This window comes from Podarcis gaigeae (assembly GCF_964106915.1).
Source record: "Podarcis gaigeae genome assembly, chromosome: 10".
Lineage (NCBI taxonomy): Eukaryota > Metazoa > Chordata > Lepidosauria > Squamata > Lacertidae > Podarcis > Podarcis gaigeae.
Window position 1 is genome coordinate 54080203 of NC_139686.1, and position 15909 is coordinate 54096111.

The window sequence follows — 15909 nt, forward strand, 5'->3', positions numbered from 1 at the left end:
GAAAACAAGGAAAAAAATATTCTGAATCCCAGCAGCCAGAACAGCAAGAGGGATCGCTGCACAGCGAAAGCATCTGGCTTTTGGCTTCCGGGATAGCTGCACAGCCCGCATTCGCTCCATAAGACGCACACACATTTCCCCTTACTTTTTAGGAGGGAAAAAGTGAGTCTTATAGAGCAAAAAATACGGTAATTAATTACAAACAACCAAGAGAGAATAAGCAAACACACAATACACAAAATGCCAGAGTCCAGGCAAAAAGAACCACTCAGTAACCAGACTATTTCTTCCCTTCTTGTGGGATCTGTCCACTCATAGTGGGGCAGCCATGCCATCTAAACTACTATCATGCTAATGCAGTGCTTTAGATGGTTTTAAGTTCGCTCTGCAGATACTGGAGCTATAGGAACAACTTTCTAAAGTCTCAATTCTCAAATGAAAAAACCACCTGGCAGGTAAGAAGATGCACTTAGCTTCCAACTTCCACATGCTTCCACTTCTACCCACCTATGCACCAACTTGCTTCAGGAATCATGTTTTGGCTTGTTGGAAATTTGAGTTTAAACACTAAGAGGCAATTTGTCACAACCAATAGCAGGACAAACCAAAATGAACTAAAACCGAAAGAGAAAGCTTCCAAAAGTCCCCCCTCCAAACAGCATTAAAATTTTGCTGATTAAACCCTCACATAATTAACAATTTGTGCTTTAAGGGACCTATCAAATATAAACCAAATTATCAATTCAAGGCACACAGCAGGAACTATACAATAATGGACTTTTGCTATGAGCAGCCCCCCAGCAATTCAGAGCACAGGTTTGTGAAACTTCCAGATTTCAAAATAAGCCGATTATATTTAATAATGACCCTCATTTCTATCCCTTTCCACTATTCCCCCCCTCCCATATTGATGATTGGGATTGACAAACATTTAATCTACAATTCAAATATACTATTCAAGGGCAATCTTATGGTTTATCACACTGCGTGAATCAACATGTACTAGAAAAGTTGCCCATATTTTGGTAATGGTTTTGAATGCATTATGTGTCTTACAACATGCATACCTTTTCCATGAGGCTTTTCAGTTTGGTAGCTTCTCCAATCAGATCCTCAGCACTGGAAACAAGCTTTCCACAAACATTAGCAAGCTTCTGAGGTGGACTCCATTCAAGAACCAACTAACAAGAAATATAACATTACTTATCTGAAATGTAGTTTATACACAACTAGAGCAGCATTTTTACAACACCACTAAACTCAATTCTGATCAGCTACACAAAGCATGTTTTTTGTTAGATGGGTTTCCGGGGGGGGGGCGTTTACTGGTATCGTTGCGAACATATCTTAATACCATCTGTCTGTTATAATGGCAAAACAGTAAATCAACAATTATTTGAACAAATATGGAATGGAAAATTGGTTGTGCCCTACAAGAGTTCTCTGATGTGTACAGAGGTATTCCAGCAATGACTTAGTATGGATTAATATATTTGCACTGGCTCAGGAAAACAAGGAATCAAGTGACCCTCAAAAGAAGTCTAATGCTGCAAACTGTAATGGGTAAATCAATGCTGGCCCTATGAATGTGTTAAAAATAGTGCCAGGTTAAGCCCAATACCAGTGTCGTGTTTTGTTTATATCAGCCACTGAGAACATAGACTAATCTTGGATACTTCCATATGTCAAACCAGAAAGAACCATCTTGGTGAGTAGCCAATGCTCCATTCTATGTTTGTCATAGGAGATATTAAACATTTGGTTGATTCCTAGCTGCATTCTAAGGGGGAAGCAGCTGATTTAGGAAGTTGGGAGAACATGCTGGAGCACTCCCCTCCCAAAGTCTGCTATGGTGTAGTCTACAGTATTTTGTATTGCTCACTAAATGTACTAGCTGTGAACCACTGTGGTGGGCTGACATACCTCTGACAGAGGTGATTGCAAAAGAGCTGCAGATGTCCCTGTTGCTCTGGGGAAGTGAGCTATGATATGTAGCAGTGTTGGCAGGTGTTATGTATGGGCAACTCTTTTCTCTTAGGGATTTGGGGTGAAAATATGTAAGGTTGCAGTATCTGAAACAAACAATACGTTTAATACGCCCTCTATACAAGTCTAGCCTGCTCAGAGGGATGGGAAGACTTGGAACAGGAGCTTAACTTCTGTAACCTATGAAATAGGGTCTTTATCTAGGACAGGCATCCCCAACCTTCAGCCCTCCAGATGTTTTGGACTACAATTCCCACCATCCCAGACCACTGCTCCTGTTAGCTAGGGATCATGGGAGTTGTAGGCCAAAACATCTAGAGGGCCGCAGGTTGGGGATGCCTGATCTAGGAGATAAAAGAAGAGTTCAGTCGCATAGCTGGGAAAGGTGAATTCCAATACCCTTCTGGCTGATTTGATGGCCACCAGGAACCCTATCTTTAGGGATATGAGTCTCAGTATTAGAGTCCTCAGCTGTTCAAATGACTATGCAGATTCCAGTAAGGGAAAGCTGTTATATGGGTTGGTTTAGCATGCTGGCTCCTCTAAGGAATAATTTAAAGTGAGAATGGAAGTCAAGTAGTAGGTGAAGCTCTTTAACTAGGATGAGTCAAGTACAGTAAGTGTGCTGCTCCAATGAGCGCTGCGACTCTTGGAGTTAAGTATTAGAACTTTGTATTATGGGCTAGATGAAAGGGCATTGACCCACTGCGGGATACCTCCAACACCAAACATAAAAAGAGAAAGTTGCTTCTCTAACTGTGTTTCATTGCTTTAAACGGAAGAGGGCTTGTTTAAAGAGGACTATAATTATGTCAGGTTTAAATCTAAAGTGAACCTTCAATATATCATAGACCCATTTTGGTCACATATACTGTAAGCATATGTTTGCTATTTTATATAAAAAAAATATTAACAGTACCATATGCTCACCTTGTGAGCATCTGTAGGGAACTGATTAACCGCACTTTGCACAGCAGCTGTAAGGTGCATACACTGTTTGTTTAGCTTCACAAGGAAAGAAAGAAACTCGTCACCACTGTAAAAATGAAGTGAGACAATAGTTAAATACTCAGTTATACAGAAACAGTTAATACTCTATTTCAGGGGTGGGAAACACTTTTTAGCCCAAGGACTACACCCCCTCTAGGGGGCCACATGCCGGCAGTGGGTATAGCCAGAGGCAAAAAGTGGGCAGAACTCTTACCCTCTGTACAGTAGGTTATATTTTAGCCACACAAGCCAGAGGTTTCCATACACATAAAAAACCCTCTGCATCCTAAACCCACACATCTCTCACAGTTCAAGGATGCATTCTAGCCAGCCAAAAAGCACATGAGGTGTTTGTAATGATAGAAAAGAAAATCAATAAAAACTTATTTTAAAAAAAGCACATGAGGTGCGATCATAGCAAGGCTGGTTAGGGACATGGCCTGAGCAAAGGGAAGGTAACCAGATGGGCACAGCCTCTTCCCAAAGAGAGAATCCTGAGGGCTGGACAGAGTTGCTGGGCCTGAGGCTCCTCAACCCTGCTCTAACACATAGTAATTTTAAAAACGGAAGTAAGGTGAAGCAGGTATGCAAACAGTAGACTTGCTCTTAAAATGAGGAATAAATATATAACCAAACTCATCATTCTATGGCTGCCGCTGGGGAACTTTACAACTGTACAAATCTGGGGGGCTGTGATATTACATTTCCCACACCCACAGCAGGGATTCTGATATGTTTCCACCCACCTATATTTCGCTCACCTTGTGTCTGTCCCAGCAGGAGTTTAGATTCACCACTCATCTGTAGTTATTTGTCCCAGCAGTATGTTTTATAATGGCCATGGTGCCACAAACAAATAAAACCAATCAACTACAGGCACACACACCCCCATCTGTGTGACTGAACATATGTGCAGTGCTGGGAAAGAATTAAATAATGTAATCCACACCAAGAAATGGAGGGAGAGAGCTAAAGATGGCTCGCAAGGAGACCCTCTCCAGAGTCTGAAGAGGACTTCAGTGAGGGCAGAGAAGAGACTGGAGGCGCAGTGAGGCTTTGTTTAGGCTGCACAGCCTCCCCAATAACAGCTGATGTGTGGGGTATCACAGCAGCAGCAACTGCTTTTCCGCATGTCCTCCAGCTTCCTGCTGGCCCCAGAGCTTCAATTCCAGTTGTGGATATTTTTTGTACGGTATTTATTATCTGAATTGGAGAGAATGCTACACAGAGGGCATTTAAATGGTGTTCAGAGAGTGCTCCCCACTTACGCAATTTTCACTTATGTGAGCAGGGTTTTGGAACACAACACACACTTGTCGCGAGTGTGCGTGTTTGTATTTCCATCAAACTGCTTTACCTGAGTTCCAAATTCACCACACTGGACAACTCTTCCAACTTTACTTTTTCTATCTGCACTTCTTTAACAGCACCTAAGATTTTCTGCTGATCTCTGGCATTTGTAATTCCAAGCTAAAACAAAACAAAACAAAATCAAAACATCTAAACAGAGAAATTTAAAATAAAACAGGATTTTAAAAACTCAAAAAGCTTGGTATTAAGTCCATGAAGGCTACATCATGGAAGAACAAGTTTCAGCATCTTAGGGCTGAGCATCCTCTAACTGTACTACAATCTCACCAAGCTAGGTTCAATAAATATTATACATATAGGGCAAATCCATATCTTCCAATGTATTTATTTGTAATTTATGTTACCAAAAAGGACCAATGCGGCAGCAAGCAAAAGATTTAGCAGCTTCGTCAGCTGCTGGTGGCTGGAAAGCCAGACAGGATGTTTGTGACTGTTGCCATGGGAAGAAAGGGGCAGTCCATTCTGTACTGAGCACCGGATGTTAGCTCAGTGTGTGTCATGTGACCCGTACTGGAAGTACATGGGTGGAGTTTATTCTCACTGCTGTTGAGTGCAGACATGTTTCTCTGTACTGCTGTAAGAGACAGAAATAAAAGAATGTAGATACATTTCTGTCTGTTTCTTTCCCCTCCCTGGGGATACCAAAGGGGAGAGGAGAAGGAATGGTGTGTTCTTCTCACATCTGGGAAGGATCGCCGATCACAGACCTCGCCTGTTTTTTCTGCCGGGAGTCGCAGCGAGGAGGTCAACAAGGAATTCAGCCGGTGCCTACGGCGTGGCACATTCCTCTGACCGAGGCAGAATCCCAACAATTTAAAGCTGTAAGTTAAAACTTCAACTAATTTCCAAAGAAAAAACTGAACTACTACACAAAACAGGAAGCATCTGCTTGGTCTTTTGATGAAGTGATTTGATTGGGGGGGGGGGGAATCTTTTCGTAAAAGGCACTGCAATCCAAACCCTCTTTGCACCTGGTTGGTGGATTTGGCTGGCCGGAGACAGGACCAATGCACCTGCAGCCCTGCTGTGTCCAGAGGCCATAGTGAGTAGGTGGGCATGCCTGTGGCTGGTACAGCATTCGGGCCCACATTAGCCCTGATGAAGTCACACGATGTAACAGCAGGACTGGTCTAGCCACTCCCCCTGGAACACCCTATGTGGGGGCTTTCTGCTGCTGAGGATCCTACCTACAGCACTTCTACCCCCTTGTATTTTTGGCAGGCAGAAGGCGAGCTCTGCATTTGCAGTGACATTAGTGCCTGACTAATCCAACCACTCCACACCAAACTTGTCAATGGTGGGTTGGAGTGCTCCATAAGCCTCTTTTCCAGGTAACACCTGAAATTCCTTGATTGAGTTCATATTCACCATTCAGCTCATATTATTTCCAAACAATTAACAGAGAGCTTTATAACATTGTAGTTATAAAATTGTTTAAAAATGAACACTTAAGCACATGGTTATGCGCTAATACAGTGGTACCTCGGGTTAAGTACTTAATTCGTTCCGGAGGTCCGTTCTTAACCTGAAACTGTTCTTAACCCGAAGAACCACTTTAGCTAATGGGGCCTCCTGCTGCTGCCACGCTGCCGGAGCACAATTTCTGTTCTCATCCTGAAGCAAAGTTCTTAACCCGAGGTAATATTTCTGGGTTAGCGGAGTCTGTAACCTGAAGCGTATGTAACCTGAAGCGTATGTAACCAGAGGTACCACTGTACTGATTTATGTTACACCATGTAGAGAAGATGATCTCTTCCCTGAAGGGAACACCAAAAAAGAATTCAAAGTACCTCCTTGCACAAATGCCATCACATTTGATGTTGGCGTCCATCTGCCCTGAGAGACAATGGAGGGGGTGAGGTCAAATGGCTGCATTAGCAGCACTGAAGTGACCTCCCTGGGGTGCAAGCCTAGGCAGTGTGTATGGAGGTCCTGGGCTGCCCAGGCAATGACCTTCCTACTAGCCTCGCTGATGTGGTCCAAAGGAAAGCACCAGCTTGGCTGCAGGAGTTGCCGGAAAGAAGCATACAAGACACCATCCAACCTTCTTAGGGACTCCACTACAGATTTGGGTAGGGTTTACTCCCTAGTCTTTTTCTAAACCCAAAGGTATCACACAAGACAGCGGAGGTTTAGGATCAGAGTTCTCCTCCTGGATGGGCTACCTTCCCAGGTTGACAAGCCTCATATGCCCCCACTTCCCTTGGGGTGTATGGGGTATAAGGGGATGGGTAGTACCTCTAGTGGGGGGGACCACATCGTTCTCCTTCTGGGGTAGCTTTGGTCCCTACCCTGCACTCAGCTCTCACCTGTGGCTCCTACAAGCTGTCAACATGCGACAGCAGCCACACCCCTGAAGCGGCTTCAACTAGCCAGCTAAACCAAATGAGAGAAGCTGATGGGTCTCAAACCCTAGGTGAGTTAGGAATTCCCCCTACATGAGAAGACGGGCTGCGACAGATTGTGTAGATGAGACCAATAGTGGGTCCATCAGACAAGAAGGCAGTTTCTGCACCATCACTATTCGCACAAATTAAAATGTATTTAAAAAGTTGTGTGATGTGAAAAATTAGGAACATCTGCATTAAGCCAACCTGTGTAAAGTCCTTGTTTTCCATGGTCAAAAGCTCCCTTAAACCAATTTCTCCCTCCTGTATGAAACAAAAATATTTTATTTGAGGAAACACTGTAAATCAGAATGTAATAATCCACCCTCCCATATGCCTTCACCCAGGTCAATAAACCCAACAAAATATCAAAACCTTTTAAGGATATTTACAGTGCATAAAACATAAAGTACAAATCTAGGTTAATATTCTGCACAATCCTACAATGTATCTTTTCAGTCATAAGTTCAACGTGCCTCAAGTGGGTGTAGTACTGAAGCCTAAATGCACATTCTCCACAATAGGACAACAGAGAGGAAGACTTTTTTGGCCATTTCTTCCTCCCCTTGCAACCTCTCACTCTCCCTCACTCCAAACCTGCTCTGAAGAGGGAGCAAGTGGGTGGGGAAAATAGCCCAAAATTGCCTCCTTTTTCATTCTGTTGACTGGTACCTTCTGCCAGGGAAACACAACCCAACTGGACACCACCCCATATCTCATAGCTTTCATAAAATGCAAGAAACTACCCTGAGTAGAAGTAGGAAGAATGAGAGCCAAAGTTGACGTGACTGCTTTGGTCAAGCAGGAGCAAAAATCTAATTGCCGATTTTCCTTGCTCCTGCCTCACAATCAAACTGGAGTCAGTACCCAATCCAGTGGCCCCATGCCGCCATTAGATCCAAGGCCATTATCCATACATGTTTTCAAAGCTTTCAAAGCTTACCTTCAGGACCTCTGTTAAATGTTCAAGCTCAAGGCCTTGTAAAAACACCTCCAGGTCGCCAAAGGCTGAATAAGAACTATAAATATATTGGTTGATTATTATAAAAGTATAAATAACTGGAGCAAATCTCAGAAATAAAATGACACATATTCTGTTGCTGCCCTTCAAATATTGATTAAAAATATTGATTTAAATTCAGTTCCAGTATAATAATGCAGAGGCAAAAAAAACCCTTATCAATAGCTAATTTGCGCATCCTTCATGCAATGGGTCTTTTTAATCGCACCAGAAGTTTTAAAAGGCAAATACGTGTTATTATTTATATCTCTGCTAAAAGAATAAAAATATTTTCCTGATCAGCTGGTTTTTATAGCTGCTTAGAGGCAAAGGAATGAGTGAACTCTAAGTCCAATACACAAATACCTTACTGTATCCTACAGATAAAAAAGTTCAACTAGCAGAGCACTCTTGGGAAGGACAGCGGAAGAAACAAAATCCATGTTGGCAATCTATGCCCTGTCAGTTCAAAGCAGCTAGGGTGGTTTCCCATCACCTACATTCTAATTTCCCACGATATTTCCCTCCCAATTGACAACAGCTATGCAGTTTCCAACAATTTTCGTTCTTTTTGAGAGGGAAAGGTGTTGGGGGAATGAAGGGGCCTTGGATCTTGCAGAGTCATGCTTGCCCGTAAATCAATCATTCCTCTCCCCCTCCCCGCCGAAGATACCCATCCCACCAACAGTGTACATCTATGACCCTGAAACATTTTATGGGCATACAAATGGCTATGTAACTGCTGGAACTTCTCTCTAACAACAGAGCAGCTCTAACAGACTGCAGCATGAATTTTAGTATCTATTTAAAACTGAATTAAGTGTTTAAACGGTGCACTGTACTGTGTTTAAACTGTCCAATGGACAAAGTTTTCATTGCAGAATAGTTTCAAAGTTAAATACATTAGCATTCACTATTTTTTACCTGGTTTTCTGGCTTTTAAATGTATTGGGAACTGCTTTCAGAAGTTTGTGAATAGCCTCTTCTTTAGTCAGGTTGTTGAATTTTTCTTGGAAAGGGTGTTTACTCAATGAAAGTAAGCTAAAAAGCTAAGAGAATAATTAAAAACAAATTGTTAATATTATATCAAGGTACAGATTGTTTTCATGTTTACTAATAGGTCTAAACAAAATAAAACAAAATAAATAAATAAATAAATAAATAAATAAAATCCTTCCAGTAGCACCTTAGAGGCCAACTAAGTTAGTTATTGGTATGAGCTTTTGTGTGCATGCACACTTCTTCAGATACGAAAGCTCATGCCAATAACTAACTTAGTGCGTCTCTAAGGTGCTACTGGAAGGATTTTATTTTATTTTATTTTATTTCGACTACAGCAGACCAACACAACTACCTACCTGTCACTACTACTAACAGGTCTGTTACACTGTTTAGTCCAACTGGAAATTCAGCTATAAAATAGTGAGAATATGCAGAAAAATTTCTACTTTGCTATCATGTTAGACTCCATTGGTTCCCAATTAGGGGTCCGGGGACTCCTGGGGGTCCACAGAACGCACCTGGGGGTCCACAGTCCCATCCCTTGCCTCCCCAACTAAATTTTTTGCCATTTCTGCATGGTAATATCACAAATTTTATGGTGTTTTAGCGCTGTGCTATTTTTCAATATATTAGCCAAAATCAGTTTTGAAATTACACCGCAATGATGATTTTGACATGGCAATAAACAGCAATGTATCGCTCCTCATGTGAAGGGGAACAGGGCAGCCGATTTCAAAGCGCCGCTGATATCACACAATGTTCTCTGTAATAACAGGGTGGCTAATTGCAAGGCACTGCCTTCCCCTCACACTGACAGAGAAGAGGGCAGCTGATTGCCCCCACTTCAAGGCCCCATGGCACTCACTACCTTCCCTTGGCACTGAGACGGAGCAGCTCTTTTCAGTCAGCAGGGGACGTACATATTTGTTGGCTGCCACCGCTGACAGCGGGCTTGATGCACACCCCCATCCCCTCCCACCCAAACCATGCAGTGGTGAGTCCGCTTCCTCTCCTCTCCTCCCCTCACCCATCCTACCTCAGCGGCTGCTCCTTCCCTCATCCCCACACCTGATCTGCACACAGCCCACCTGCCTGATCTCCGTGACTGCTTCTTCCCTCATCCCCATGCCTGATCTCCTTTGGCTTGCTCTTAAGTCTTTTTTACTGACAATGATGTGTGCTGTCCCTTGGCTGCCTTATTTTACTTCAAATGGAGCAAGTCACTTTTCTATCAAGTGTGTACAGTATGTTTTCAGCATTAATCCTTCCAACTATGTTCAGCTTCAAATTTTGTTCCTCTTTGTGTTGTGGCAGTTGACCCTAGTTTCTTTTTTCCAAATTAGCACATCAATAGAAATAAATTCAGATTGTCACAGGTAGAAATATTACTCAAGCATGAATCTGAATGAAGATATACAGCAATTTCATAAATTATTACTAAGTGGCAGAGCATGTTTAAAAAACAGAAGGCAGAAGAACTAGCAAGGTCTGTCTTACAGATGATGTTGCTAAAATGCAACTACGTGCACTGGATGACTACTTGCACCATACTAATATTAAATTAAAGGGGCATGGTTCAAACCTTCCCACTTTTATATAGGCCGAGTCCTTTAAAAGAGGCTCTGTGGATACAGAGTACACATGTTCCAAGGGGCCTCTTTTAAAAGACGCACCCTGTATTATACTGCATTGCCGAGGTTTGAGGTCCCTTCCAATTCTACAATTCTACGAACCTAAGAATCGAACCATCTTTTTAAACAGAAAATCATAAGAGCTTTACTTCGTAAGAGAGGCAACAAGAGGGCATGCTGACTGTGTGCCCGACAGAACACTGAAGGGAAGGGAGCTCAAGTCTCAACATAAACTTCACTTTAAAATTTGCTGCATGTAACTGTCGTAACATTCTAGAGTGCAGCGCAGAATGTTGAGTGTGAGGTGATGTGGACATATAACTGAGAAAAGGTTTTGAAAATAATCCCGTTGCATAGATACAGAAGCATCAAGAAAAGGTGCAATTTTGGCAGTGTGGAGGTGATGAACATATTGAATCTGAACAGGTAGGAATTAATTCATTGCTTACATGTCAGTGCATTTGTAGGCCAATGTCACTCCTTCCTCTGCCCCGAAAAAGGTAATCACAAGGACTTACACAGAACATCAAGGCAGACAACTGAGCTCACAAACATGAGCCCTCACATTTTTTCTGTTGTTCAGCAGTGTTGGGAAAGTGCAATGTGAAGCAAACAAAAGTTGTGTGCTGGAAGAGGCTGTTTAATCCTCCCACTTGACAATTCTTTTCAATTGCAATACCATAGCACCCAGCATATTTTAGCACCCAGCATCTCAGGTTACAAAGCAACCTAGATTTCTTGCAGAATGCAATCTCTTCATGTTGCCGTTCCAAATTCAGAATAGCAAACAAAATGCAGGATCATGGCGGGGTGGGAAATTTTTGTTAGCCCCTGGCACCCCGTGGTCCCCATCTGGAATGGCGTCTGAAAGACCAGGAAAATGTGTGCATCCAGAGAGAGTAAGGCGTAAGCAACGACAATGTACAATATTGCATAATACTGTTGCTGATCTCAGAGCACACATGTTAAGGCATCAGCCTTGGTTTCCAACTTCCTGGCTTTGTGGCGTATGAACCAACATTAATAGTTTTAACTCTTTGCAGACTAGAAGGCTTTTTATCACTGAATTATTATACCAGCTCTAATGTTTACTATGCCTCTAATGTAGCCAAGCAACCTATGAATACAAGCATTTCAACTCAAGTCTTGACACCATACACAAAATAGTACCTCTGAATGCTTGTTGCTCTTTGCAATCTCTCCTGCTGTCAGTCCATCTTTGGTCTGTATTGATTTATCAGCTCCCAATTCAAGCAACTTGAAGACTACTTTTTTATGACCTTGGCGTGCTGCCCACGTTAATGCCTGTAACAAGGCATTAAGTTGTTTTTATTAGGTAATATGGACTTTAAAACTGGATAAGGAAAGCAATTGCAACTTAAATTACCACTGAATCAATGTCTCAATCTTAACATACTGCTTGTTTGTTTGTTCTCTTCTACTCTTCCAAACAAACAAATAAGTGAAAGCTCTGTGGCTTGAATCTAGAGTTGTCCTGTACAAGTTCTTAGTCAAACATGACTGATTCCCCCTTCCAGCTACAGTCCCTTGTACCACACCTCAAGCTATTCTGGAGGGTCTTCAATCCTTGAAATGGGATGGATTTTCAGGAGCCATAGGAAACCGGCAGAAAAAGAGATGAGAAAGTCCAACTCCATGAGCAGAGCTGCGATTGCAAAAGTTAACATTCACACCAGTATGTGTTCTTCCTTACATAGAATTCAGCTAGATTAGCTGAATTTTACTATACTGTTCTTCAGCTAGATTATATAATTCACCCCAATCCAGCATCAGCATCTGCATAATGAAACTGTTTTAATTCCTGAAATCAACAGACTGAAGTGGTTGAGTGATGCATGATTTTTTCCCACCTTACTCTGAAGTAAAGGTGGGGGGGGGGGGGAAACATGCATCACTCAACCATTTGTGTCAGCATGGAGTTTCCAGGGCTGAAGAGAAAGCCAGGGTCCAAAAAAAAAAAAAAAAAAAAAAGCAAGCTTATTACTTCAGAAAAGGAAACAAAGTAAGAAAATCTATTTATACGTGGTTTATGTTATATGTGTATATCCCTTCTTTGGCTACACGTGAACTCTTCATAACTGAGAAAAAACTTAAATGTATGTGAAATAATCTGATTGTGTCAGGGGCACCCCCTCATTTTAGTAAAGTATTTTTCCTTCTCCTCCTCCAAAAACAAATGGAGAACAAGGGGGGTGAAAGAAAATATGAATGATTATTTCAGAAATAATTAAAGCCCATCTTATGGTTTAGAATAAAGCTCACTTACTGTGTAACCACGTTCATCCTGGGCATTTATTTCTGATCCATGAGCAGCAAGAAGAGTTACAACTTGAGGATGACCTTCACGGGCTGCATACATTAATGGAGTCATTTTCTTCCTAAGCAAAAATCCATTAAATATCCATTAAAGCAGCTATTGTGTTCTTAACCCAAACACTATTTATTCTGTTAATATTTCATATAATGTTTCTCATGTGCAAAAGCCTTAGTAAAACTTATTCAGTAATACAGTGGTACCTCGGGTTACATAGGCTTCAGGTTACAGACTCCGCTAACCCAGAAATATTACCTCGGGTTAAGAACTTTGCTTCAGAATGACAACAGAAATCGTGCTGTGGCGGCGCGGCAGCAGCAGTAGGCCCCATTAGCTAAAGTGGTGCTTCAGGTTAAGAACAGTTTCAGGTTAAGAACAGACCTCCGGAACAAATTAAGTACTTAACCCGAGGTACCCCTGTAAATAGTGAACCACCAACACATTAGGCCTTGAAACAACAAATCATGTAAACAATGCTGAAAGCACAACTAAAGAAACAAACTTTGCTTGTTGCATTTCACTGGAGACTCTTGGCTTTGCAGAGGACAAAAGGTTAAAATTTGGAATGCCTCAACACATGCTAAAGTATACACCGGTGGTTGGCATAGCTGTCCTGCTTGAAGAAAACCCTATGGGTAATTCCATAGTGACCAATGTAACATTTGTAAGCTTCTTTACTTAATATTTTGTGTTTCAGCTTATATTAGTTGTAAGTCCAATTAACATAAAATTAACATAAAAATGTGTGTGTGTTGATCTCCCCTACAAATATAATAAAAAAATATACAAATGGTAGTTTAAATGTTTTCTTTTTATTGCATTTTAAAATATGTTACTAATGTAACAGTTTTGCAACCGCAAGAATTTATCTGTAACTTGGATAAGTGTTTTCTCTAAAAGTATGAATGTTTAAAAAATCCACCTGCGGCAATATATACAAAGAGCTAATGTTTCATGGGCAAGTGTCAAACTTATGGTTATGTTTCCTGTAAACTGAATAGGAAAAAGTCTTCTGGCAAATGACCTGTGAGCAAAGTACATCATCAAAGTATATTGTGACAATTCATTGATAAGACACCCACAAACAAATGCTACCAAAACAAGACCCTGTGCACATAACACTTTACTACGCATTCACAAGTTGCAGGTCAGCATCAAGCCCACATGGGAAGTTGTAAAGTTCAAAGCAAGTTACACTTAGCTATAGGTAAAGGTACCCATGACCATCAGGTCCAGTTGTGACCGACTCTAGGGTTGCGCGCTCATCTCGCTCAAGAGGCCGGGAGCCGGCGCTTGTCCGCAGACACGCTTCCGGGTCATGTGGCCAGCGTGACTAAGCCGCTACTGGCGAACCAGCGCAGCACACGGAAACGCCGTTTACCTTCTGCTGGGGAGCGGTCCCTATTTATCTACTTGCACTTTGGGGTGCTTTCGAACTGCTAGATTGGCAGGAGCTGGGACCGAACAACGGGAGCTCACCCCGTCGCGGGGATTCAAACCGCCAACCTTTCGTTCAGCAAGTCCTAGGCTCTGTGGTTTAACCCACAGCGCCACCTGCGTCCCACACTTAGCTATAGCAACACTCTAATGATTTGTTTATTTTCAATCCAACATTTATCACCATTTACAGGGAAGACAAATGTCACAGAAGCCCTTTTTATGTAAAGGATTTCATACTGATAAATAGCTTATTGTATCACCAATGAATTTTCTTTTCAATTTCTCAATCTCAAACTCAACAATAACCAAGTTGTCAACTGACTTTCAGGGGCTGTTTCTGCTTCTGCATTTTATTTCAGAATAATCACATTTCCCATAGGGACATTATTTCCTGTGTTTGTGATACTCATTTTAAATTTTGTTAAAAGGTCATTTGCACTTCATCCTTTTACATGGTTATACTGTTCCCTAAGGTGAGGCAAGAGACCAGCTCCTGAGGGGAATTTTTGTGTTTCCAGAACAGTCCTTGCCAACCTTTTTTTGGTCATGCTCCACTTAGACACCTCTAAAATCCTGATGCCCCCAAATGACATATAATTCTTATTATTCAAAAAGCAAACTCCTATTCACATGGAGGAAGTCCAAAAGGTAATTTCATTCTCCAATTGCTCCCCTTAAAAATCAAGTTGACCCCCTGTGGGGCATGTGCCCCATTTTAGAAACCACGACTCTAGAGTAAGGGATGTGAACCTCTAGCTCAGCACTGGCGAAGCTATGGCATGTGTGCCAGAGAGGGCACTCATAGCCCTCTCTGTGGGCACACGTGCTGTCGCCACAGCAGGGCTGTAGTTTCTGTGCCGGGGTGGGGGAGGAGGAGAGGAGGGCTCTTGCGCCATCCAAAGGCTGCGGCACCAGGGCATGGCAAGCAAGCAAGCAAGGGGCTGAGCAGGCATTGACTTTTGATATGCCAGGGCCTCCTGCCAGTCTGTTTTTCCTATTCGGGAGTAAGCCGCCTTGAGTTCAGCAGGGCTTAACTCCCAGGTCAGTAAGCATATAAACACAGCAACCTAAGAAGGGGCTGCTGGGTTTACATGTTCGCTGGGCTTTCCCGTGGAAGCCAACAGAGAAATTCATTCCATGGAGGTTGCGATCAAACAGCAGCCAAAGAAATGGCTAATAATAATAATAAATTATTTATACCCCGTCCATCTGGCTAGGTTTATTTATTTATATTTACAGTCATACCTCTGGTTAAAGTAGCTTCAAGTTGAGCGTTTTCAGGTTGAGTTCCGCGGCAACCCAGAAGTAATGGGTTTTGCATCTCGCACATGTGCAGACGCTCAAAATGACGTCACACACATGCGCAGAAGCGGCAAATCGTGACCTGTGCACGTGGGTTGCGTTCTGCTCAGGATGCGAACGGGGGTACAGAACAGATCCCATTCACATCCAGAGGTACCACTGTATTTGTATGTGTGCACGCAATCATTATTATCTCAGATTAAAAATTGGGAGGGTAGCTCTTAGTACAACCCACCAGTGTACACTAGCGGCCAGAATTGTGTAACCTTCTGGAAAAACGTATTTCCGAGGTTTGATGGCTCATAACACCACTTTGTTTTGGAGTAATACCAATGCTTTTTTTCTGTGGGGATGCAGGGGTACACATAATCCTAAACATTTTGTGAATTTAACAGAAGAAATTAACTGTATTTATTTTCCCCGATATGGGACGCGGGTGGCGCTGTGGGTTAAACCACAGAGCCT

General features: G+C 42.3%; 1 protein-coding gene across 3 annotated transcripts in view; it reads right to left on the reverse strand.

Moving 5' to 3' along the window:
• ASZ1 (ankyrin repeat, SAM and basic leucine zipper domain containing 1) overlaps window positions 1–15909 on the reverse strand; it is a 49188-nt gene that overhangs the window by 1071 nt on the left and 32208 nt on the right. For 2 of the 3 annotated variants that reach the window (XM_083699359.1, XM_083699357.1), the window contains exons 5-12: window positions 12655–12766; window positions 11538–11672; window positions 8659–8783; window positions 7678–7753; window positions 6942–6998; window positions 4334–4446; window positions 2917–3022; window positions 1068–1181 (exon numbers count right to left, since the gene is read on the reverse strand). In XM_083699359.1, the coding sequence (XP_083555485.1) occupies window positions 1068–1181; window positions 2917–3022; window positions 4334–4446; window positions 6942–6998; window positions 7678–7753; window positions 8659–8783; window positions 11538–11672; window positions 12655–12766 (838 nt within the window). Of the gene's footprint in view, window positions 1–1067; window positions 1182–2905; window positions 3023–4333; window positions 4447–6941; window positions 6999–7677; window positions 7754–8658; window positions 8784–11537; window positions 11673–12654; window positions 12767–15909 lie in introns of all 3 variants that reach the window. The other variant, XM_083699358.1, reaches the window with a different exon arrangement.